This window comes from Littorina saxatilis, linkage group LG4 (assembly GCF_037325665.1).
Source record: "Littorina saxatilis isolate snail1 linkage group LG4, US_GU_Lsax_2.0, whole genome shotgun sequence".
Taxonomy (NCBI): domain Eukaryota; kingdom Metazoa; phylum Mollusca; class Gastropoda; order Littorinimorpha; family Littorinidae; genus Littorina; species Littorina saxatilis.
Genome location: NC_090248.1, coordinates 30,347,335 through 30,371,419, shown reverse-complemented (window position 1 = coordinate 30,371,419; position 24,085 = coordinate 30,347,335). Strand labels below are relative to the sequence as shown.

The 24,085-nt window shown below is 41.5% G+C and overlaps 1 protein-coding gene across 3 annotated transcripts in view; it reads right to left on the bottom strand.

Annotated features, from left to right (window-relative positions):
• Positions 1 to 24,085, bottom strand: part of LOC138964460 (5-aminolevulinate synthase-like) — a 48,470-nt gene that overhangs the window by 14,452 nt on the left and 9,933 nt on the right. Inside the window, exons 1-4 of one of the 3 annotated variants that reach the window (XM_070336426.1) lie at positions 23,439 to 23,594; positions 19,584 to 19,725; positions 9,927 to 10,186; positions 8,936 to 9,046 (exon numbers count right to left, since the gene is read on the bottom strand). In XM_070336426.1, the coding sequence (XP_070192527.1) occupies positions 8,936 to 9,046; positions 9,927 to 10,173 (358 nt within the window). In that variant the 5' untranslated portion in view covers positions 10,174 to 10,186; positions 19,584 to 19,725; positions 23,439 to 23,594. Of the gene's footprint in view, positions 1 to 8,935; positions 9,047 to 9,926; positions 10,187 to 19,583; positions 19,726 to 20,351; positions 20,486 to 23,438; positions 23,595 to 24,085 lie in introns of those variants that run through there. The other 2 variants (XM_070336428.1, XM_070336427.1) reach the window with 2 other exon arrangements.

Here is a 24,085-nt window from a genome sequence, read left to right as displayed (position 1 = left end):
CCCTCTCTCTCTCTCTCTCTCTCTCTCTTTGCGAATATGATTTTGAAGCGCATTACATAAAGTCGGTATCTGATATCTAAAGTCCTGATATTTTGGATGCGGAGGAATTTTTCCTGGTGATGATCTGAGGTAACGGAATTGTTCATGCATTCTGAGGGAATTTGACAGGTATCGGGGTGTGGGGGGGGGGCTTTTGGTGTGGGGTAAATGATTAAAACGCCTGCACCCTAACTATGAAAGCAGCCACACGCATACTCACAGAGACACAGAGGCACGCATGTTTGTGTGACGGTTTGCACGAATGACCATTGAAAATTAGTTTTTGATAAAAACAAGCGACATTTCCTTTGAGCACACAGGTGCTCAGCCAATGTGTATTGAAACTTGTTCAATTATCTCAAAATGTCATAACGTTTGGCAATATAATTATTTAACAACAACAAAAAGACTACCGGATTCCGTACATAAAAAAGTCAGGGGCTGTAACAACAATTCGCGGCATTGGACTGTGGGAGCACGGACCTACATTCTAATGGATGGCTGGCTTTGGATCTAGGTCACTTTAGTGGGAATATCGGTCAACTTTGAAACCTGAGGACCAGCCACTTCCGGTTCCCCTTTCAGAGTAATGAGATTGCTGGGGCCGTAGAATTTTTCATCCAGTTTTGTCCTTTTTTTTCTCCAAAATTGATATTAGTCGGAAGAAACAAGCACACGTGTGACACGTGTGGTGGGGTATTTCCCCGCGAGTTTTCAGTGTTGTTGTTGTTGCGAAGCGAAGCGGCTTCCCAGTGCGGAAGGCAGGCAGTTTGTGCATCAAACAGTGTTGTTGTGATGGATGGATGAGTGAGTGATGAGGGTGAATGAGTTAAACTGTGACTGAATATCTATTGATTTATTGATATTAAAGTGAACATTAGGGGGGGGGGGGGGGGTCGAAATGCACCATTGTGCACTCGCCTTGATGTAAGGAACACTACTGCAGTCTCTAACAGCTTCAAAGTGGGTTAGACAGGCTCTTGATAAAGACTGAGGCAAAATGTGCCAAATCACACATTGTCTTGAAAGAAGGAAAAATCTTCATTTGTCACCTTTCTGCACTTTTTTGACTTTGAGTGCATAGCCACAATGGTCACAGACAAGATGCAGCAAACAGATTTGAAAAAGACCCCAAACTGAACTTGTTATGACTATTTGTAACCCCTCTCACCTTTTTGACTTGGCCGTACCCAAGCAAAAAGGCTAAAAAAATCATAACTAATTCCATGTTGATTTTTGGTGGGGTGGACCTATTGTTCCAGAATTGCCTTGATTAGAGCAACACTAGTGCAGTGTCCAACAGCTTTTAAAATTTGTTTTGACCTCTTGACAATGTACATGTCAACAATCCCTGACTATCCCTGACTGTTGTGTAGTAAGAAAAAAATCTTCATTTTTTCCCCTTTCTCCACCTTTTTGAGTGTCAGTGCATAGCCACAATGGTCACAGAAAAGATGCAGCAAACAGATTTGAAAAAGACCCAAAAGTGAACTTGTTATGACTATTTCTAACCTTTCCTACCTTGTTCACTTGGCCGTACCCAAGCAAAAAGGCAAAAAAAATCATAACTAATTCCATGTTGACTTTTTGGTGGGGTGGACCTATTGTTCCAGACTCGCCTTGATTAGAGCAACACTAGTGCAGTGTCCAACAGCTTTTAAAATTTGTTTTGACCTCTTGACAATGTACATGTCAACAATCCCTGACTATCCCTGACTGTTTGTTTGTTTATTTGTTGCTCAACGTCCAGCCGACTACGCAGAGCCATATCAGGACGAGGAAGGGGGGGATGAAGGGGGCCACTTGTCAAGCGATTCCTGTTTACAAATGCACTAACCCATTACTTGTGTCCCAGCAGGCTTTAGTAAGGCCTAAAAAAAAAATAGGTGTGGTTACGGTAACCCGACCTACCCTATTTTTAGGGGCCGATCCTATAACTTTTTATTACATTTGTCCAAAAAAAAAAAAAAAAACAGTGCAAAAAACGCAATGAAAGCGAAAGCGCCCGTGTCGCACACTTATTTCCTTGTCAAGTAGGTTTAATTTGTACACATTAGAAAAAAAAGTTAAAAAAAAAAAAAAAGTGATTGCCTACCTACCTACCCTAATTTTTTTGGCTATGTTACCGTAACCACACCTTTTTTTTTTTTTGGCCTAAAACTAAATTAATACCTACTGGAAGATTACCAGTTTCCAGTATGTTAAAATAGGCTTAACCTATCTACTGCTGGACTTACATCAGAACACTAACAGATTAAACTATACATGAATCGCGAGACAAGCGGCAAGAGAAGAGATTTTTGGAAAAAATACAGGTGAATGAGCAAGAAGGCAGAAAAAAGAAAAGAATTCATGAAGAAAAAGAGAGCATGACAGGAAAGAGGAACCAAAAATCTATCTAACAGCAAACTAGAAAGCTCCTGCGGTTCCAAAAACAGGAGGGGCCTTTAATTTCATAACCGCAGTGCCCCACTGCGGGACCCCTGACTGTTGTGTAGTAAGAAAGAAAAAAAATCTTCATTTTTTCCCTTTTCTCCACCTTTTTGAGTGTCAGTGCATAGCCACAATGGTCACAGAAAAGATGCAGCAAACAGATTTGAAAAAGACCCAAAAGTGAACTTGTTATGACTATTTCTAACCTTTCCTACCTTGTTCACTTGGCCGTACCCAAGCCAAAAAATCATAACTAATTCCATGTTCACTTTTTGGTGGGGTGGACCTATTGTTCCAGACTCGCCTTGATTAGAGCAACACTAGTGCAGTGTTCAACAGCTTTTAAAATTTGTTTTGACCTCTTGACAATGTACATGTCAACAATCCCTGACTATCCCTGACTGTTGTGTAGTAAGAAAAAAATCTTCATTTTTCCCCTTTCTCCACCTTTTTGAGTGTCAGTGCATAGCCACAATGGTCACAGAAAAGATGCAGCAAACAGATTTGAAAAAGACCCAAAAGTGAACTTGTTATGACTATTTCTAACCTTTCCTACCTTGTTCACTTGGCCGTACCCAAGCCAAAAAATCATAACTAATTCCATGTTCACTTTTTGGTGGGGTGGACCTATTGTTCCAGACTCGCCTTGATTAGAGCAACACTAGTGCAGTGTTCAACAGCTTTTAAAATTTGTTTTGACCTCTTGACAATGTACATGTAAACATGTAACCCTAATCCCTGACTGTTGTGCAGTGAGAAAAAATCTTCATTTCTCCCCTTTCTCCACTTTTTTGTGTGTCAGTGCATAGCCACAATGGTCACAGAAAAGATGCATCAAACAGATTTGAAAAAGACCCAAAACTGAATTTGTTATGAATATTTCTCATAATTTGTCCAAAAAAAAACAACACCCAAAATCTTCATTTTTCCCTTCTTCAAAATTTGTCCCAAAAAAAACAACACCCAAAATCTTCATTTTTCCCTTCTTCACTTTTTTGACTGTCAGTGCATAGCCACAATGGTCACAGACAAGATGCAGCAAACAGATTTGAAAAAGACCCCAAACTGAACTTGTTATGACTATTTGTAACCCCTCTCACCTTTTTGACTTGGCCGTACCCAAGCAAAAAGGCAAAAAAAATCATAACTAATTCCATGTTGACTTTTTGGTGGGGTGGACCTATTGTTCCAGACTAGCCTTGATTAGAGCAACACTAGTGCAGTGTCCAACAGCTTTTAAAATTTGTTTTGACCTCTTGACAATGTACATGTCAACAATCCCTGACTATCCCTGACTGTTGTGTAGTAAGAATAAAATCTTCATTTTTTCCCCTTTCTCCACCTTTTTGAGTGTCAGTGCATAGCCACAATGGTCACAGAAAAGATGCAGCAAACAGATTTGAAAAAGACCCAAAAGTGAACTTGTTATGACTATTTCTAACCTTTCCTACCTTGTTCACTTGGCCGTACCCAAGCCAAAAAATCATAACTAATTCCATGTTCACTTTTTGGTGGGGTGGACCTATTGTTCCAGACTCGCCTTGATTAGAGCAACACTAGTGCAGTGTTCAACAGCTTTTAAAATTTGTTTTGACCTCTTGACAATGTACATGTAAACATGTAACCCTAATCCCTGACTGTTGTGCAGTGAGAAAAAATCTTCATTTCTCCCTTTTCTCCACTTATCTGTGTGTCAGTGCATAGCCACAATGGTCACAGAAAAGATGCATCAAACAGATTTGAAAAAGACCCAAAACTGAATTTGTTATGAATATTTCTCATCTTTTTTGGACTTAAAAAATATTTGTTAAACAAAAAACATTTCTTCATTTTCCCCCTTTCTCCACTTTCTCTTTCATGAGGAAGGGATAATCACACATAGTACGCCAGTGAGGTTAGAATGGTGAGGTGGGGTCTGAGGCTGGTAAGGGATTTGGGGGTAGATCTAGGACCGACGAGAGGGCACGGATTCGGCGGTTCGCCGTGTCCAGTCAACTTCATATAGATCTGTGCAGGCGATCAACAGCCCCAGCCGATCTGGATCTGTTCAAGTCAAAAGTAAAGTCAAGGATACGAAGAAGTTTACCGAAAAACATCGATCCCAAGGACTCATGTTGTAACTTTTCAAAGCAGTTACATTCAATCAAAGCTCTATCCACATTAAACCGAACGGGAATCGTCGAAGATCCACGCAACTTCACTGCAATGTCGAAAACGAACTCATAATGTCACCGCAGATCTATAGTTGGTTTTGGTTTTGTGTCGCAGCAAAGAAACGAAGCAAATCTCCGGCTTTTATTTCACACTAAAAAACCGTTCATTTAGCGGGTTATTAAAATATATTTCTTTGAGGTTGCAAGGCAATGGCCGGCATCGCTGAGATGTACTCCTTCTAACACACGACACAGGTTATAAATTGACTTCATTTGGGCGCTTTTTACGGCCAAAACAGAGTGAGCTTTTTGACGGGTTTATGGAAAAATCACTTCGGGGGCAGGTCTAAAATCCTGTGTACAGTGCCAAATCATACATCATTCAAAAGAGCAAAGTATGTTCTTTATTCTAACATATGGGCTAGGGTAAGTCATAGATATAAATAGACAGTGTCTGTCTATTATATCTGTATAGGCAAGTGTATTCCATTCCTTCGATAGTCTCGTCATCTACACTTGCGTGAACAATGCAATTTTGAATTTGAGTCTGTTTTGCATAAAAGACCTGCGAGATTTGTAGAAGTCAAAACAACAACTTACAGTCCAGCCTCTCAACTTTCGTTCCATGCAATTTGTTTGTCTGTACGTATAGACTGAGGGGTGCCCCGAAATGATTTGTAATCACAACATTCACAGACTTCAAATACGCCATTGAAAACTCGTCCACGTGCGTTTTAGATATATACTTGGGTGACTAAAACTGTCGTACCTACCAAAGGCCGCTTCGCGTAAGAAAATGACTACCAGAGTCGCAAGGCTCGGGATTTTTTTTACAAGAAATTTATATTTCGTTGTTCTAGTCCGAATGAATATGAAGATATGGCGAGTTGAAAACGCCGATTCTTTCGCCAGAAACACGTCTGTTTTCACACCGGAAAGAAGGAATGGACTGAGCTACTAGAAGCACGGCGCCGTGCGTACAATCGATCGAATGATGTTATTCGCACAATACCATTTGGCGATCTCTAAAAAATCATTTAAAAACGAACTAGTTGACATGTAATGAAACTATTTACTGAAATCAAGAAGTATCTTAGTTCTAGCCGTGCATATGACACACCCTTTCGCGAAAGCACACTGAACCGTGCGTATACGCATTCGCACCCGCAAACCACCAACCCAGGCGGGTTATCCAGATCCAGATCCAGATCCAGATCCAAGGGAAGTAACTCAGTGAGTATAAACATGAGCAAGAACCGCAACCCGAACACACTCGTAACACCTTAACTGAAGACGAATAAGCGGAGTAACTGTTCTTCAACGGATTGCTCTGACTGATCTAAATATTTAGATCTTGTCGTCTGCTAGTCTGCTAGTAAGTAGTCTTCGGTCGTGTGAAAGTCACATCTATTTCGACTGTGCACATCGATCCGTGTAGTGAAATGTTGATCTTTGATGATTTGGCAACATAACTTCGCTAAATGTGCTTCGAGTGTATCTCTCCGTTAACCGCATTTGAAAACGTCTTTTAACAAGACCATGTTTCGACAGCCCAGACGGGGAGGATCCTCGATAGCTCACAGGGTATATAATGTTTTCCGCCGTTTTTTGAAGAATCCTTTCAAATTTGCTATTCCAAAAGTACCTTATGACACGACTTGAGTGGCAAAGAACATTCTCTGCAATTCCTGTCTCAGTCCGTGCAGCCGTTTCGGGTCCTATCGTCATCATACAAACATACACACAGACACACAAGAACCAGCTTTAAAAGTTAGATTATGTAGGAACCATGTGAACCAGTGATTTTTTCTTATGTACAACAGATACTACAGTATTTCTGCTTTATGAAAAGCAATATTTCAAAAACAAAACTAGAGATTTGAATTTTGACCACTTTTCCCCCTTTCTGTCACCAGTACTGAAGAACAACTCATGTACATTTATAAGAAAAACAGAAGCTGTTTAGATTAAATAGAGAAACATTTAATTTTGACTGTTGTAAAACAAGTTTCAGGCATGGTACTCTCAAAAACGAAAATCCGAAAAAACAAAAAACAAAAAAAACAACTGCTGATTGACTTGAGATTATTATTTTTCTTACTCAAGCCTTGTTATCTTTCACTTATATCCCTCTCAGCTTCAAGGAGAGGGCACTAAACACATTTGAATTAGTAAAAAGTCGCCTGAGCGGCCCCTTGGACCCCCGGCTTTATTTCAGCTGAAACTGCCATTCCTTCAGTACCATGCCTGAGTTTAAAAACTTGTGATAATGCATGTTTCAACTACTAGGTACTGCCCTGCCTTTGATCTGGCCGAACACAGATTTCCACTCTGTTAAACTCGGTCACTGACCCGTCACTGACCCCCATGCAGGAAGTGTTTCCTCTCTCAGATATGACAGGGGAACCACCTCTCATGGCAAAAACTGGGTCATTGACCCCTGGGAAGAAGGTCGTGTCTTTTAACAAGGCCACCCAGCTATCACAATGCCTTTGATCTGGCCGCACACACTTATTATGGACCCAAAATACGTGTCCGCGTCCGTAATGCCGAGGTGTTTACAGTGTAAAGCAGTCCGTGCGGAGACTGACTGTCCGTATTCTGCGAGTGTCCGCTAAGTCCAGTGACCGTATTTGACAGTTTTCACTGTATACAGTGGAACCCCCCTTTTAAAACCTACACAAATCTGGGAAAATTGGGTCTTGGAGTCTTAAAATGGGGGTAATTTTACAGATTTTATTTATTTATTTGGTGTTTAACGTCGTTTTCAACCGTTCAAGGTTATATCGCGACGGGGAAAGGGGGGAGATGGGATAGAGCCACTTGTTAATTGTTTCTTGTTCACAAAAGCACTAATCAAACAAGAAGAGCAAACGCTCGATCGAGTCACTTTCGCAGTTCTGAATATTATATGAGGCATCAGATGGACAGGAAGAAATTGCTATTCACAACACAATACAGATGTAAATAATTTGATGTAAAGAATAATCCTATAAAGTTTGAATCAAATCCGATGAATAGTTTCAGAGATATGATATTTCAATTTTTTTCCTTCAAGACATACCTGTGACCTTGAAAAAGGTCAAAGGTCACCAAAGCAGACGTCAAAGTGTAGAGGTCACTGGGAGTCACGTTCACATAAAATTTGAGCCCGGTCACTTTTATAGTTTCCGAGAAAAGCCCAACGTTAAGTTGTGTGTTGCCGAACAGAAAAGGCTAGTTATCTCCCTTGTTTTTCTGATAACGTTCGTAAAAGGCTACAGATGTAAATACTTTGATGTAAAGAATAATCCTACAAAGTTTCAATCACATCCGATGAACTTTGTCAAAGATATAAAATGTCTAATTTTTCCTTTGACGCTGACCTGTGACCTTGAAAAAGGTCAAAGGTCAACGAAACCATCGTTAAAGTGTAGAGGTCATTGGAGGTCACGACTAAACAAAATATGAGCCGGATCGCTTTGATAGTTTCCGAGAAAAGTCCAACGTTAAGGTGGTGTCTACGGACGGCCGGCCGGACAGACTAACACTGACCGATTACATAGAGTCACTTTTTCTCAAGTGACTCAAAAATTGCTCCAGGGGCTTGCAACGTAGTACAATATATTACCTTACTGGGAGAATGCAAGTTTCCAGTACAAAGGACTTAACATTTCTTACATACAATTTTACAGAGGTTAGGAACAGAAAGTCTGAGAAAACAAAGTCTTAAAAAGGAGGAGTCTTAAATTGGGGGGTCTTAAAATTGGGATTCCACTGTAGTTAAAATAAAAATTGTACTAAGGCGATACAGTGGAACCTGTGATGTAAGGCCTTTCCAGTTAGCGGACACAGTTCATGGAAGGACACATGTTGTCCCTTGGTCAATTATCTTGACCAAAATATACCTTTCATGACAGACCACCTGAAATGTAGGGACACTTTTGACTGGTCCCGAGGGTTTCATTTCATCGTAGGTATCACTGTAATGACCCACGTTCGTTACAATTATGGTGTACAAAGGAGAAACTTTCATTCGTCATGCAGTTATTCAATTAACATCTGTTTGATTGCTTCACATCAAGTAGGTAACTTGAGACCTGCAGATCGTCATGTTGTTCACGCTCAGTGTTTCTTTGTGTATGTCAAACCAACCGTTTCAGGTGAGTCCTGTTGTCATTGTTTCTGTTTGCTTCACAATAGAGAAGTGCAGCTAGCGGTGATTTTAAAGCGTGCGTGTGAAACATACCTTGCTCCAGTCCAGTGGTCATTGTTTCTGTTTGTTTCAAGTGCAGCTAGCGGTGATTTTACAGCGTGCGTGTGGAACCTACCTTGCTCCTCTACAGGGTCTTCCTCCATCTGGATAGCATCGTCCTGCTGGGCCTGGCTGGTCATGCGTATCGTCATATCGTTGCTCAGGAACGGGCACTTGGAGGTCGCTCCTGGAGGAAACACACAAACACTGCGGTCATCCTCTGACATTGCTAGGCAGAAGCTAGGAAAACTTTGAGCATGGTTACACAACAGCAAAACTTCTGTTGTTACCACTGACACGTGCACAATATCAGCAAGTTACAGAAATGCAAAACATATTGCGCAATGATCATGAGGTGATGAGTAATGAAAAATCTCTAAGTACCTTCTGCAATTTGGCAACAGCACCTTAGATCCCCAAATGAAACAAACCTTACATCCATTCTTCAAAGTTAACAATCCACAAAATGGATCCACTACATGCACAGAAATGCAAAAATATCTACACATTATTAAAAGCTTCTACCGGGTTTCTCTTTTCAAAACCCGTAAACTTATCTGATTTATTTGGTTTTTTTTATCTTCTTCTTCTTCTGCATTCGTGGGCTGAAACTCCCACGTACACTCGTGGGTTTTTTTTTGCACGAGTGGAATTTTACGTGTATGACCGTTTTTCCCCCCGCCATTTAGGCAGCCATACGCCGTTTTCGGAGGAAGCATGCTGGGTATTTTCGTGTTTCTATAACCCACCGAACTCTGACATGGATTACAGGATCTTTTTCGTGCGCACTTGGTCTTGTGCTTGCGTGTACACACGGGGGTGTTCGGACACCGAGGAGAGTCTGCACACAAAGTTGACTCTGAGAAATAAATCTCTCGCCGAACGTGGGGACGAACTCACGCTGACAGCGGCCAACTGGATACAAATCCAGCGCGCTACCGACTGAGCTACATCCCCGCCCTTTTTTTTTTTATCTGAAACCATTTTCAAAATGCAGATTTCTGGATGGGAACTTCCATCTCTGCACATTATCAGGGCACATGAATTCACCAGCCCCCTCCTCTCACCTTCGGCAGCCAGCCCAGTGGCAGAGGAGCTGGTGGTGGTGGTGGACACAGCTCTCTTGGTTCCTGACGTCGCGTCACTACCAGCGTTGTTGCTGGATCCACCGGCGTTGGCGGCAGCGCTGGAGTGTGCAGCCACCTTGGTGCGTGACATGATGGGGCAGCTCTTGGCCATGTTCAGCAGCTGAGGGGCGCACTGGCGGATCCCACTCATGGAGAACTTGTTGAGGAAAGGGCAGGCGAGTTTCATCTTGAAGCTTTATCTGTGTCGGAATAGAAGGAATGCACTTTGTTAGCATACGAATTCTTACTTCCACATGTTTGAGTTTGTTTGTTCAGCTTGCTGCTGTCTTTCTTTGAGATGATGTTTTTAAGTGCGTCTTTTCTAGCTATTTTCCCACTGGTTGTTTATCTCTGCCTCCTCTTCTTCTGTTTTCATTGGCTGCAACTGCAACAGTTCTATCTACCAGACAAACTAGGTACACAGTAAAAGCAACCCATCAAGCAACCATCACACCAAGGGGTAGTGATCAACACATCTTTCCGAGACCGGCACGGTGGCCTAGTGGTAAGGCGTCCGCCCCGTGATCGGGAGGTCGTGGGTTCGAACCCCGGCCGGGTCATACCTAAGACTTTAAAATTGGCAATCTAGTGGCTGCTCCGCCTCAGAATAATGTGACTGGGTGAGACATGAAGCCTGTGCTGCGACTTCTGTCTTGTGTGTGGCGCACGTTATATGTCAAAGCAGCACCGCCCTGATATGGCCCTTAGTGGTCGGCTGGGCGTTAAACAAACAAACAAACAAAATCTTTCCGAGAAAAAAAAGTAAGCGAGACTGTAAGTGGAGCATACAAATATCAGCCAGGCGAAGAGATCAGGCTAGACTTTCAGTTCCCCAAAATAACCCAAAATGAGGGTTAATGATACTCAAGCCCCTATTTACGCATTTCTTCAATATAACTTTGATGAGATAAAAACAATTAAAGTCCCTAAATCAAATGAACTTTGAAACAAAACAAGTTGAGCCAATAATAATGAAGATTAAGCACTTTTGGACTCCTCACACAATTATCAATAACAATTCTGATAAACTGCAGTCAGAAAGTAATAAACTGTGAAAAGCTTTCAGCTAACTGATGGGATCTTTCGGGGCCTCAGACATTAAACATTTCTCAGAGTGTCATCATGCACTAAAACAGCAACAATTGCTCTTGTCCATTGAGAAGATCGATAATAATGTGTTAATGGTAATGCCACCTCCGCACATATTTCCAAAAGCCCTATGTTTATCACCTATACTGTGTGTCGGCAAGCTTCCAAAAGACAAACCTGGGGACAAATATTGCATACCATGCATACACATTACATCTCTCTCTCTCTCTCTCTCTCTCTCTCTCTCTCTCTCTCTCTCTCTCGCTTTCTCTCCCTCTCCCTCTCCCTCTCTCTCTCTCTCTCTCTCTCTCTCTCTCTCTCTCTCTCTCTCTTTTTCTCTCTCTCTCTCTCTTTCTCTGTTACTCATCTTTTAAGAGAGAAAATTATATGATCCAACATCTTTAATCTGCCTCAATTTGTTTCTCACAATTTACCATATAAAGACACATAATATTCATCCACATATTAACCCATTGTTCATCAAACCTTCCTTTATCACTGCTCTGCATTTCTGGAACATGCTAGCAAAGTAGTATTATTAACAACTGAAGTTTTCATCCTAAAGCCCAAACGCCCATGCGTTTTTTACTCAGTGTCTTTGAAACACACACACACACACACACACACATCAATAAGAAAAACAATCATGTATCCGCTGTAAATCTCGTCCTTACTTTTACTTCATACTTCAAACATATCGCACTTGTCAATAAGAAAAATATAGGGTCTCAGCTGTAAATCTCGTCCTTCTTTTACTTCATACTTCAAACATATCGCACTTGTCAATAAGAAAAATATAGGGTCTCAGCTGTAAATCTCGTCCTTCTTTTACTTCATACTTCAAACATATCGCACTTGTCAATAAGAAAAATATAGGGTCTCAGCTGTAAATCTCGTCCTTCTTTTACTTCATACTTCAAACATATCGCACTTGTCAATAAGAAAAATATAGGGTCTCAGCTGTAAATCTCGTCCTTCTTTTACTTCATACTTCAAACATGTCGCACTTGTCAATGAGAAAAATATAGGGTCTCAGCTGTAAATCTCGTCAACCATAACAGGATATGTTGACAGAAACTCCACTGCACTTAAGAATCACTCCACTTGAAAGTGCACTGATCAATAGTGAATGCAGGATTAACAAACACACTGCCAATAGGCGAAAGTGCTTCCCAGGAAAAGGGAAAGTCCAATGATCTGTCAGTAAGACTGAATAGATCCAAGTCGTTCTTCTAAAAGTTTGAGAAGTGTGTGTGTATGTATGCGAGTGAGTGAGTGAGTGAGTGAGTGAGTGTGTGTGTGTGTGTATGTGTGTGTGTGTGTGTAAGAGTGTGTGTATGTGTAAGAGTGTGTGTGTGTGTGTGTGTGTGTGTGTGTGTGTGTGTGTGTAAGAGTGTGTAAGAGTATGTGTGTGTATGAGTGTGTGTGTATTAGTGTATGTGTATTAGTGTATGTGCGTGCGTGTGTGACAGAGAGAGTGAGAGAGACAGATACAGACAGAGACTAACAGAGACAGACAGAAAGAAGACAGACAAGTGGGTCAGAGGAAGAGTTATTTCCTGCTCTTGGTTGTCATAACAAGCGGACGTGTTGCTAAGCCGTGGCCGGACGTGTTGCTAAGCCGTGAGGCCACCCTATTACAATTCAACCGCATTACAGCTAAAGTCTGCTATTGACGTAATGGCCATGTTTTTATTCTGTTTACCACTATGTATCATAGCAACGGGTTTTCCAGAGTCCTGGGGATTAGTCAAATTTGTGTGCGTGCAAGTATTACTTTTGCAAAGAATCTAGCTGGCAGTCTGAAAGATTCACGAGTTATTTACACAGTACACTATCACGATTAAAACACTTAAATCACAATTCAATGACACGATCACCAGAACGGTAATATAGGCTTAGCGAAATAAGTCAAGTAATAAGGAAAAACTCAAACTGACTTCAAACGCTTCAGCCCGATTGGGTTGACACAAAAAGTACAAATCGTGACCTTTGTAAGCCCTCCACAAAGAATTCCTACCTGCTTTTGACATGTATGCAGTGGAACCCAAATTTACGATCCATCCTTTTAAGACACCACCCCCCCCCCCCCCCTTTTTTTGTTCTAAGCCCCAAGTGGGTCAGATTTATTTACTCATAATTTTTGTAAGTTTACCTCCATTTTAATTTGTAAGACTCGTTCGAGACCTGCTTCTCTGAGCGTTTGGAGCTCTTAATGTGGGGGGGGTTCCACTATTCTGCCTATACTTACCAAATGCATCCAGAACCACAGATGCCCCAACAAACGGCAATGACGTCAAAGAGGTAGGGAAAAGTGACTTGAGGCTACGAATGTAGCTTAAACCTGTATAGATGGTGACCGAGTTAACATCTGACGCAATGCACTGAAGGATCGTTTGGTTTAAAACCTGTCCCCTGTGCGACATCAAAGTCAACAGTAAAACTAAAAGTGACATTTTTAAGATGAGTATTTGCTGTAGGCCACTAAACTGTAAATGTCAGCAGCGGCAAAACTGCCGCAAGAATCACGAACAGTGTAAACATACACCTGCTACAAGAACAGCCACCTCTGCCTCATAAAGACACTCTTGTCTTATTTCTTCTTCTGAATTTGCGAGGGCTGAAACTGAGGAGGGAGTATCTTTTACAACCATCTGGAGCAACCGCAGCCACAGGCAAAGAATTTAGAGTCGGGACAAAAACAAAAAGAAGATTTTCAAAGCAAAGTACGGGGATGCAAGGACGACAACGAAGCCCGGAAGGGTTCAGTTAAAGGACCAGTACACAAACAAACAAAAGAAAGAAACAAGTCGCGTAAGGCGAAAATACAATATTTAGTCAAGTAGCTGCCATTTTTCAGCAAGAATGAAACTGAACGTAGTCCGCCGCTAGTGCAAAAGGCAGTGAAAGTGACAAGAAGAGCGGGGTAGTAGTTGCGCTAAGAAGGATGGCACGCTTTTCTGTACCTCTCTTTGTTTTAACTTTCTGAGCGTGTTTTTAATCCAAACATATCATATCTATATGTTTTTGGAATCAGGAACCGACAAGGAATAAGATGAAAGTGTTTTTAAATTGATTTGGACAATTTAATTTTAATAATAATTTTTATATATTTAATTTTCAGAGCTTGTTTTTAATCCAAATATAACATATCTATATGTTTTTGGAATCAGAAAATGATGAAGAATAAGATGAACGTCAAATTGGATTGTTTTATAAAACAAAAATTGTGTTTACAATTTTCAGATTTTTAATGACCAAAGTCATTAATTAATGTTTAAGCCACCATGCTCAAATGCAATACCGAAGTCCGGCCTTCGTCGAAGATTGCTTGGCCAAAATTTCAATCAACTTGATTGAAAAATGAGGGTGTGACAGTGCCGCCTCAACTTTTACAAAAAGCCGGATATGACGTCATCAAAGACATTTATCGAAAAAAAGAAAAAAACGTCCGGGGATATCATTCCCAGGAACTCTCATGTCAAATTTCATAAAGATCGGTCCAGTAGTTTAGTCTGAATCGCTTTACACACACACACGCACACACACACACACACATACACCACGACCCTCGTCTCGATTCCCCCTCTATGTTAAAACATTTAGTCAAAACTTGACTAAATGTAAAAAGAAAATGCCATGTGGAAAACAAAGTTAATAATTCCACATTGGCCTCTCTCTCTCTCTCTCTCTCTCGCTCTCCCTCCCTCCCTCTCTCTCTCTCTCTCTCTCTCTCTCTCTCTCTCTCTCTCTCTCTCTCTCTCTCTCTCTCTCCCTCCCTCCCTCCCTCCCTCCCTCCCTCCCTCCCTCCCTCCCTCCCTCCCTCCCTCTCTCTGTTGAAAAAGTTGCTGACATGCCGAGTTTTTATAAACAGTAAAACTGCACAGATTGTGCATATGTATAACTACTGTACAGCAAGCGCAGACCTTTCTTGTCTCAACCCCGGCCGTTTACCCTTCATTGTTACGCAACCTACATTCTCCACCCAACAACATTCTCTCTACCCCACTCTCGCCACCTGCCCCGCACATGCCACCCTGCAAAATAAGTTCCAACCCTCTCCCCAACACCTCGAATCGTTCCCCCAATATCAAGAACGTGAGAAAATGATGAAGCATTCACTTCTATGGGATTAGTGCTGGTGTGTATGTTTGGTTGGGGCTCACTGTTGCTGTAGTCATCATAACACATACGAGTACTGGTGAGCTTTCAAAGTCAGTTTAGATGCATGCTTCTTCACAAAATGCCAACAAAAACACTGCCAATCAAACTATTAGTGCAAAGTGTTTAAACGTCAAAGGACACTGAAGCTATCACACAAACACCCAGCGGTGACACAGACATACACCCAGTGACACAGACAGGCAGAAAGGCAGACACACACACACACATACATACACAGAGAATGTGATTCTCTCTCTCTCTCTCTCTCTCTCTCTCTCTCTCTCTCTTACCCCCCCCCCCCCTCACACACACACACACACACACGACTCAACAATAACTAGGACATCAAGCAAATTAAATCGATGAATTAATGATGCGTGACTGAATCTCCTCGTCACGATTTAGCTACCCGTCCGTCCGCCCCTCCCCCCCGACTGTCAGAAAACATTATTCGCTCAAGAGGAGGAAAACAGTCATTGCTGTGGTTGACCGCAGACCTGGAATACGGTCAGAGAACGATTGGACATTATACCATGGACAACAGGTTTTTATTTCCGTAATCAGCCTAGCGTTGACTGCACTTTTAGTCTCCTCAGCGTGAGCCGGTTAGTTGGCGTGCGAAAGCAGGTCGATGTGTTGTGCGTAGGCATGTATAAGAAGCCATTTAAAGAGTATAATTCTGTGATTAACGTTTCTGTTTGAAAGGGATACATGTAACGGCCACAGTGTTATGGGACGAGTTGGGTGGGTTGTTTTGTTTCTGTCGACCAACATGCTCCGTGGGGAAGTCAGTGGAAGACTTGAGTATAACGATAACTCGAAACGTTGAACTAGATGAACGAAGAACAAGTCGCGTAAGGCGAAAATACAATATTTAGTCAAGTAGCTGTCGAACTCACAGAATGAAACTGAACGCAATGCCATTTTACTCGTAGCATCGTCAGGCCACCGCTCATGGCAAAGGCAGTGAAATTGACAAGAAGAGCGGGGTAGTAGTTGCGCTAAGAAGGATAGCACGCTTTTCTGTACCTCTCTTTGTTTTAACTTTCTGAGCGTGTTTTTAATCCAAACATATCATATCTATATGTTTTTGGAATCAGGAACCGACAAGGAATAAGATGAAAGTGTTTTTAAATTGATTTGGACAATTTAATTTTGATAATAATTTTTATATATTTAATTTTCAGAGCTTGTTTTTAATCCGAATATAACATATTTATATGTTTTTAGAATCAGCAAATGATGGAGAATAAGATAAACGTAAATTTGGATCGTTTTATAAATTTTTAATTTTTTTTACAATTTTCCGATTTGTAATGGCCAAAGTCATTAATTAATTTTTAAGCCACCACGCTGAAATGCAATACCGAAGTCCGGGCTTCGTCGAAGATTACTTGACCAAAATTTCAACCAATTTGGTTGAAAAATGAGGGCGTGACAGTGCCGCCTCAACTTTCACGAAAAGCCGGATATGACGTCATCAAAGACATTTATCAAAAAAATGAAAAAAACGTTCGGGGATTTCATACCCAGGAACTCTCATGTCAAATTTCATAAAGATCGGTCCAGTAGTTTAGTCTGAATCGCTCTACACACACACACACACACACACACGCACACACGCACACACGCACATACACCACGACCCTCGTTTCGATTCCCCCTCGATGTTAAAATATTTAGTCAAAACTTGACTAAATATAAAAAGATAAAACAAAACAAAACAAGGTATGACCTTCAAGTGGTCAGGACACTCCCTGTTCCCAATGCAGTAGTAAATAATTCCAAAATTGGTCTAATAAATCCAAAATTAGGTTTAATGTGACAGAAACTGCGCACTATTTTTAAGTAATTGTGCGGTTTATTGGCTGAAACTATTGAAAGGTGTGTGCTAGCAAGAAAGAGACAGAGACAGAGGCAGAGAGAGAGGCAGAGAGAGAGAGACAGAGGCAGAGAGAGACAGAGGCAGAGAGAGAGAGACGGACACAGAGAGAGACGGACGGACAGACAGCGTGAAACCTATCTACACCCACATTTGAAAGGGCGTGTAACAAAAGAAGAAGACACAAACAAACGAGAACTTAAAACTAACACACATTTTCTCAACAGTGGTAGTGAATGTATCTGACGCGTGCATTAAAAGCTTGAAGCAGAATGTAAAACTGTTTTTATTTTAAGAGGGTAAAAGAATAACCAAGGGTTTTCTGTTTTTATATTTAGTCAAGTTTTGACTAAATATTTTAACATCGAGGGGGAATCGAAACGAGGGTCGTGGTGTATGTGCGTGTGTCTGTGTGTGTGTCTGTGTGTGTGTCTGTGTGTGTGTGTAGAGCGATTCAGACTAAACTACTGGACCGATCTTTATGAAATTTGACATGAGAGTTCCTGGGTATGAAATCCCCGAACGTTTTTTTCATTTTTTTGATAAATGTCTTTGATGACGTCATATCCGGCTTTTCGTGAAAGTTGAGGCGGCACTGTCACGCCCTCATTTTTCAACCAAATTGGTTGAAATTTTTGTCAAGTAATCTTCGACAAAGCCCGGGGTTCGGTATTGCATTTCAGCTTGGTGGCTTAAAAATTAATTAATGACTTTGGTCATTAAAAATCTGAAAATTGTAAAAAAAAATAAAAATTTATAAAACGATCCAAATTTACGTTTATCTTATTCTCCATCATTTGCTGATTCCAAAAACATATAAATATGTTATATTCGGATTAAAAACAAGCTCTGAAAATTAAATATATAAAAATTATTATCAAAATTTTTTTTTCGAAATCAATTTAAAAACACTTTCATCCTATTCCTTGTCGGTTCCTGATTCCAAAAATATATAGATATGATATGTTTGGATTAAAAACACGCTCAGAAAGTTAAAACGAAGAGAGGTACAGAAAAGCGTGCTATCCTTCTCAGCGCAACGAATACCCCGCTCTTCTTGTCAATTCCACGTGCACTGCCTTTGCCACGGGCGGTGGAGTGACGATGCTACGAGTATACGGTCTTGCTGCGTTGCGTTGCGTTCAGTTTCATTCTGTGAGTTCGACAGCTACTTGACTAAATATTGTATTTTCGCCTTACGCGACTTGTTTGTTTATTGATCTTACTAAACATAACATGGGGCGTCTGTGCTTCATCACACGAGACAATCTTTCTCTCATATGACACAGACTAACTACCGAGACGAACTGGGCAACCTAGCTGCAATTCATTATCATCATTTCTGGGTATGCCAATCGATACCCGCCATACCGTGTAGACTGACGATATATCCTGGTGTCTCGTGTTACAATCTATTCATACTTCCTGATAACAACACAAAAAAACAGTAATATTCTCAAACGCAGACAAACTGTTCACAACTAGCCACGTTGAACAATCACGTCAGCCAATCGGAGAAAAGAAGGTCATAATCATACCATGAATCCTGCACACCGTAAAAAAAAAAAGAATTCTCCATTGAATTTCACTTGAATGAAGGATCCTGTTCCCCACAAAGTGGTACCTGCTACCCGACCCCCCCCCCCCCCCCCCCCCACCTCCCCGATAAGAGGACATTTTCTGTTGTCTCTCGAAATTTGACCGAAGTCGACCTTCCGCCTGCAATGTAGGGACATTTTTGCCTTGTCCTAAGGGGGTCCTCTATTAATCAGAGGTACCACTGTATTTCGCGTGAGATGTCATCTTCCCGGTATAAGTATGCGAGAAGTAACTGTTGATCGTTGGGTACCCTTAGGCTTGTCGTGTTATGCGTGACGTTTGCGGCTAAAAACATAAGCTGTTCCCATTCACAGAAAGAGTCCCCTGTCTTCTGACCCGAAATGATAACGTAGGCCTTCGCTATTTCATTGTGGTACATGTTACACTACTTTTCATTTTTCATTTTTCATTTTCATTACTTTATTGTCCCATCGCTGGGAAATTCGGGTCGCTTCCTCCCAGTGGAAAGCTAGCAGCAACGGAGTCGCGCTACCCAGGTGTCTGCGTGTTTAGGTGTATTCAGCCACCTGCACTTATGGCAGAATGACCAAGGTCTTTTACGTGCCATTGTGATGACACGGGGGTGGGACATGGCTTCCGTCTCTGGGTCTGCACATAAAGTTGACCCGTGTCCGTCCCGGCCCGAATTCGAACCTGCGACCTTCCGATCACAAGTCCAGTGCTCTACCATATGAGCTACACATATGTAGTGTCGAAACTCCGCAAATGAAATCAAATCAACGAAAACGAAGACCATGAATAAAGGTAAAAAAACAAAACATCATCAACAACACAAATACACGCACAGACAGACAGACAGACAGACAGACAGACACACACACACACACACACAAACCGCTCACCTTCAGCTATCTCAAAAAAATACTTGGTCTCCGACAACTTGGCAAGTCTAGGATGCTTGCTTGATTCCTGAATTTGTTCAGTTGATTGTAAATCAGAAGTTTGTCCCGTGTGTGTGCTCTGCACTGAAAGCGACACACAAATCTGCAACAACAGAGAGAGAGAAAATTAATGCTAAAATCAATGCCCTGATTTACACACACACCTGCTGCCCGAAGTTATGAAACTGAGTGAGGACAATCACCAGCATTAACCTGTATCAATCACCACAGGAGATAACAACAACAACCACACACAGTGTTTCACTCTGGCTGCGGTCAGATTATCCTGTTGATAGAAAAACAAGAGTGCAACGCTTCCTTTCTCATTTCAAATATTTCTCAGTTCCACTCTGGTTTTGCGCTCCAGATACTCTTGACGCAGAGTACTGGCAATAAACACACAGATTTTATGCGATTTTCGTTCGCTTGCCGAACTCAAAACGCCCATGCAGTAATTTAAGTACTTCTGTCACAGAGATTACAAATGTGTCATCTCCGAAACTAGTATCAAAACGAATCAAAAGCCGCGAAAATCACAACGCACCGCACATATTTCTCTACAAGCACTTAATTAAATTATACAACTTGTAGCTGCGTACTGTGCTGTGCTTTCGCATCAGTTAAGTGACAGTTGGTTTCAGCGTGATAAAGTTAACTTCTGATGGCATTTTGACTTTGCAAAATATCACATGCATATATATATATTTGTAACTGGCAGTGGCGACTTACAATAAGTAGGTGGGCCCACTGAGTCTAAGAGACCGAGCAGATCCAGAAAAGACCAGTCCGAAGCACAGTAAAACGCTGGGGTGAAAGAACCAATCTTTTCGATGCCGCCTGAAAGTGTCCCAGTCGATCTTATCAGTGAGTGACTATAATTATGCTCGTCAGAATCACATGAGCCTGTGCTGTGTTTATTTTGCTAATCCTGGGTACACATGCATGCAAAGAGTCGGGTACACTCGTGTGTCAAGTTTAGTGCAGCTGTACCACAAACACCGTTCCTAATATTCGACTTAAAAGAGGATAGGCCTCTGACCGGCCCTGTAAGTTGTAATATCTTCTTTGTGTTTGTGTGTGTGTGTGTGTGTGCAGATTTGCGGAGCGGGAGTACCGATACGTATCGGCTGTAAATAGCCCGTAACTTAACTGTGAATGCCGCCTTGGTCGACTAAGCAGTACGAACGAAAAAGGCACATGAAAATGTAGCTTTCAACGTGTATAAAACATAAAGCCTTGCCTGTTCTGCAGGAACCACGACTGACTTGACGTGAACTGGTTTTCTAGTAATAAGTTGTTCAGTCGGTCAGCAGTATTTTTCTCGGAGGCAACTATTCTGAGAAAAAAAGAGTACCATGTATGGCCCAAATCGCCGCCTATCCCCTGGTCATGTGACATACCCGATTATGTCGAAAAGGACTAAAAATACACGTTCTTTTCTGCTGACCTTGCAAGGTTCCACTTTCCGGTTTTAAACATCGTGTGCACCAAAAGGCGCTGCATGATACTTAGCTCATGCCCGAGACTGACACGAAAAGTGGCCGACAAACACGTTAGTAATTTATTTCTTTTTAAGTGCAGATAGTTGATACAATACACCCATAAATCGGCTTGAAAATTGACATCTCTTCTCAGGAAAACGATCTACTCAATTAGAAAGCCAAATTTTTAGTTAACCATTGCACTCTTGCGTACGTGTCAACAGTTCCGGTCACCAAACGCGACAATCTGATTGGAGATCTCTTCAGGAAATGGAAAGTAGATACAAATAACACCCAATAAAGACCTTACACGATGGTTTGAATAGATATCTGCTGATGTAAAGAAGACTACAAACGTATGTTAATTATTCGAGCGTCAAAATAAATGGCCATTTGAACCAGGATAAGAAGCAGGACACGAAATGAAAACGTCATTGGCTCGTGAAAACGAATTCGCACCTGCCCTGCAATACAATAAATTATTTATCGAAGGTTTTTTTCCGTCTCATCCAATTATTCCGTCTATTTCTAAGATCAAAGGACTATGAATTTACATATCACCTATTCTCTCTCTCTCTGTCTCTCTCTCTCTCTCTCTCTCTCTCTCTCTCTCTCTCTCTCTCTCTCTCTCTCTCTCTCTCTCTCACATACATACACACACACACAAGAGACTATGGCTGTTTTACTGAGTACGCCGTAAGGCCAATATTAGGAGAGAGAGAGAGAGAGAGAGAGAGAGAGAGAGAGAGAGAGAGAGAGAGAGAGAGAGTGAGAAAACAATCAAATGAATATTATAGTAACATATTTAAAGCAAGCCGCGGCAATAAAAAGGAGGCAGAGAGAGACAGAGACAACAATATAACCTGGATGTTGAAGTCAGCACATAAAGTGAAAAAGAAAGGGGATTTGTGGTGAGTTGAGCTGAGCAACATGCTTATATTCAATACGTCTGAGTAAAGGGCACGGGATAGAAGTTAAGACAAGAAGAGCAAACGCTCGATCGAGTCACTTTCGCAGTTCTGAATATTATATGAGGCATCAGATGGACAGGAAGAAATTGCTATTCACAACACAATACAGATGTAAATAATTTGATGTAAAGAATAATCCTATAAAGTTTGAATCAAATCCGATGAATAGTTTCAGAGATATGATATTTCAATTTTTTTCCTTCAAGACATACCTGTGACCTTGAAAAAGGTCAAAGGTCACCAAAGCAGACGTCAAAGTGTAGAGGTCACTGGGAGTCACGTTCACATAAAATTTGAGCCCGGTCACTTTTATAGTTTCCGAGAAAAGCCCAACGTTAAGTTGTGTGTTGCCGAACAGAAAAGGCTAGTTATCTCCCTTGTTTTTCTGATAACGTTCGTAAAAGGCTACAGATGTAAATACTTTGATGTAAAGAATAATCCTACAAAGTTTCAATCACATCCGATGAACTTTGTCAAAGATATAAAATGTCTAATTTTTCCTTTGACGCTGACCTGTGACCTTGAAAAGGTCAAAGGTCAACGAAACCATCGTTAAAGTGTAGAGGTCATTGGAGGTCACGACTAAACAAAATATGAGCCCGATCGCTTTGATAGTTTCCGAGAAAAGTCCAACGTTAAGGTGGTGTCTACGGACGGCCGGCCGGCCGGACGGCCGGCCGGCCGGCCGGACAGACTAACACTGACCGATTACATAGAGTCACTTTTTCTCAAGTGACTCAAAAACACAATGTAGAACATGAGAATTGAACTAACGCTCACGTGGCTTTTCCGAGAATATAAAAGGCAGGAAATTGAAGGGGGGGGGGGGGGGGGGGCCGGGGGTAACAATCTCAATGAGGGAAAAAAATCAAAATGTTTTCTGTAAACACTCAAAACGTTCTGTTTTTCTTCGGCGTTCCCAAAAATTTCAAAACAAAAAATTGCAGCAAGCAAGCATACAAACACGCACATGGAAATATAAGACCGAGTCAAATTTCTTTCTGATTAAAAAGAATGAAATTGTCCGCACCTTCGCGGTGCCACTCAGTGTAACAACAAAGACTGAAGCGCACGGTCATGATTGTATTACTGACATATAACTGCCAAGAAGTCCACGGTCCTTCATTACACGTAATTGCCAAGGAGCGTACGGTTATTCATAATCTTTACATAGCACACACTCTACTACCATTACATCGTCACCTTATATTACGTCCCAAAAATCAATCTGGTTCAGCTACACCAGAAAAAAAACAATTATTGGCACTGCGATCAAAAAAGAATGAAAGTCAGTTTCTATCATTTTTCCATGTAACAACAAGTGTGGACGGAAAAGGATAATATCAGCCAAAATGTTCACCTACCAGGTTAGTGGTGTTTCACACTGGAGAGACAGATCCGTCATACGGTGTGGTTTGAAGGAAGCCCGTCTAAAATGCCAACGGCCACCGCATCAACGTCACATTTTATACAACCCCTACATGCCTGCCAATCACTATGACGTAGGCATCTCCATTTGCATACGTGTGACCACGCCCATTTGTCAAAGTCACTGGTGGACGGAGGTACGTTGCAAAGACTTGACAGTTCGTGGGATAGTTGAAGGAAGAGACAATAACACATACAAAAATAGGAGCAGGTCAGGTCCGGATAAATTCTGACCCGAGATAGCTTTGCAATCACAGGCGCTGAATGACACACACACAGGCGCTGAATTATGATGAAGCATCAGTTACGCACAGTGCAGAAAGTTTGACCGCCTGGGATGTAACTATGCAACCGCAGACGCTGGAGGATAACCTGGCATTTTGGACAGACATTTGTACACACACACACTGACACACACGCAGTTCATCAAATGCTAACCCACACACCGGCAAACACACCTGCTACTCAAGGTACAGCAAATGAAACCTCCTGTCCGCCTTACTCCCGACCTTCGGATCTCCGGTGATCTCCGTTCTGTTCTTCACAGTTATGATAAAGACATCGTTCTAAGCTCAAACCAAGT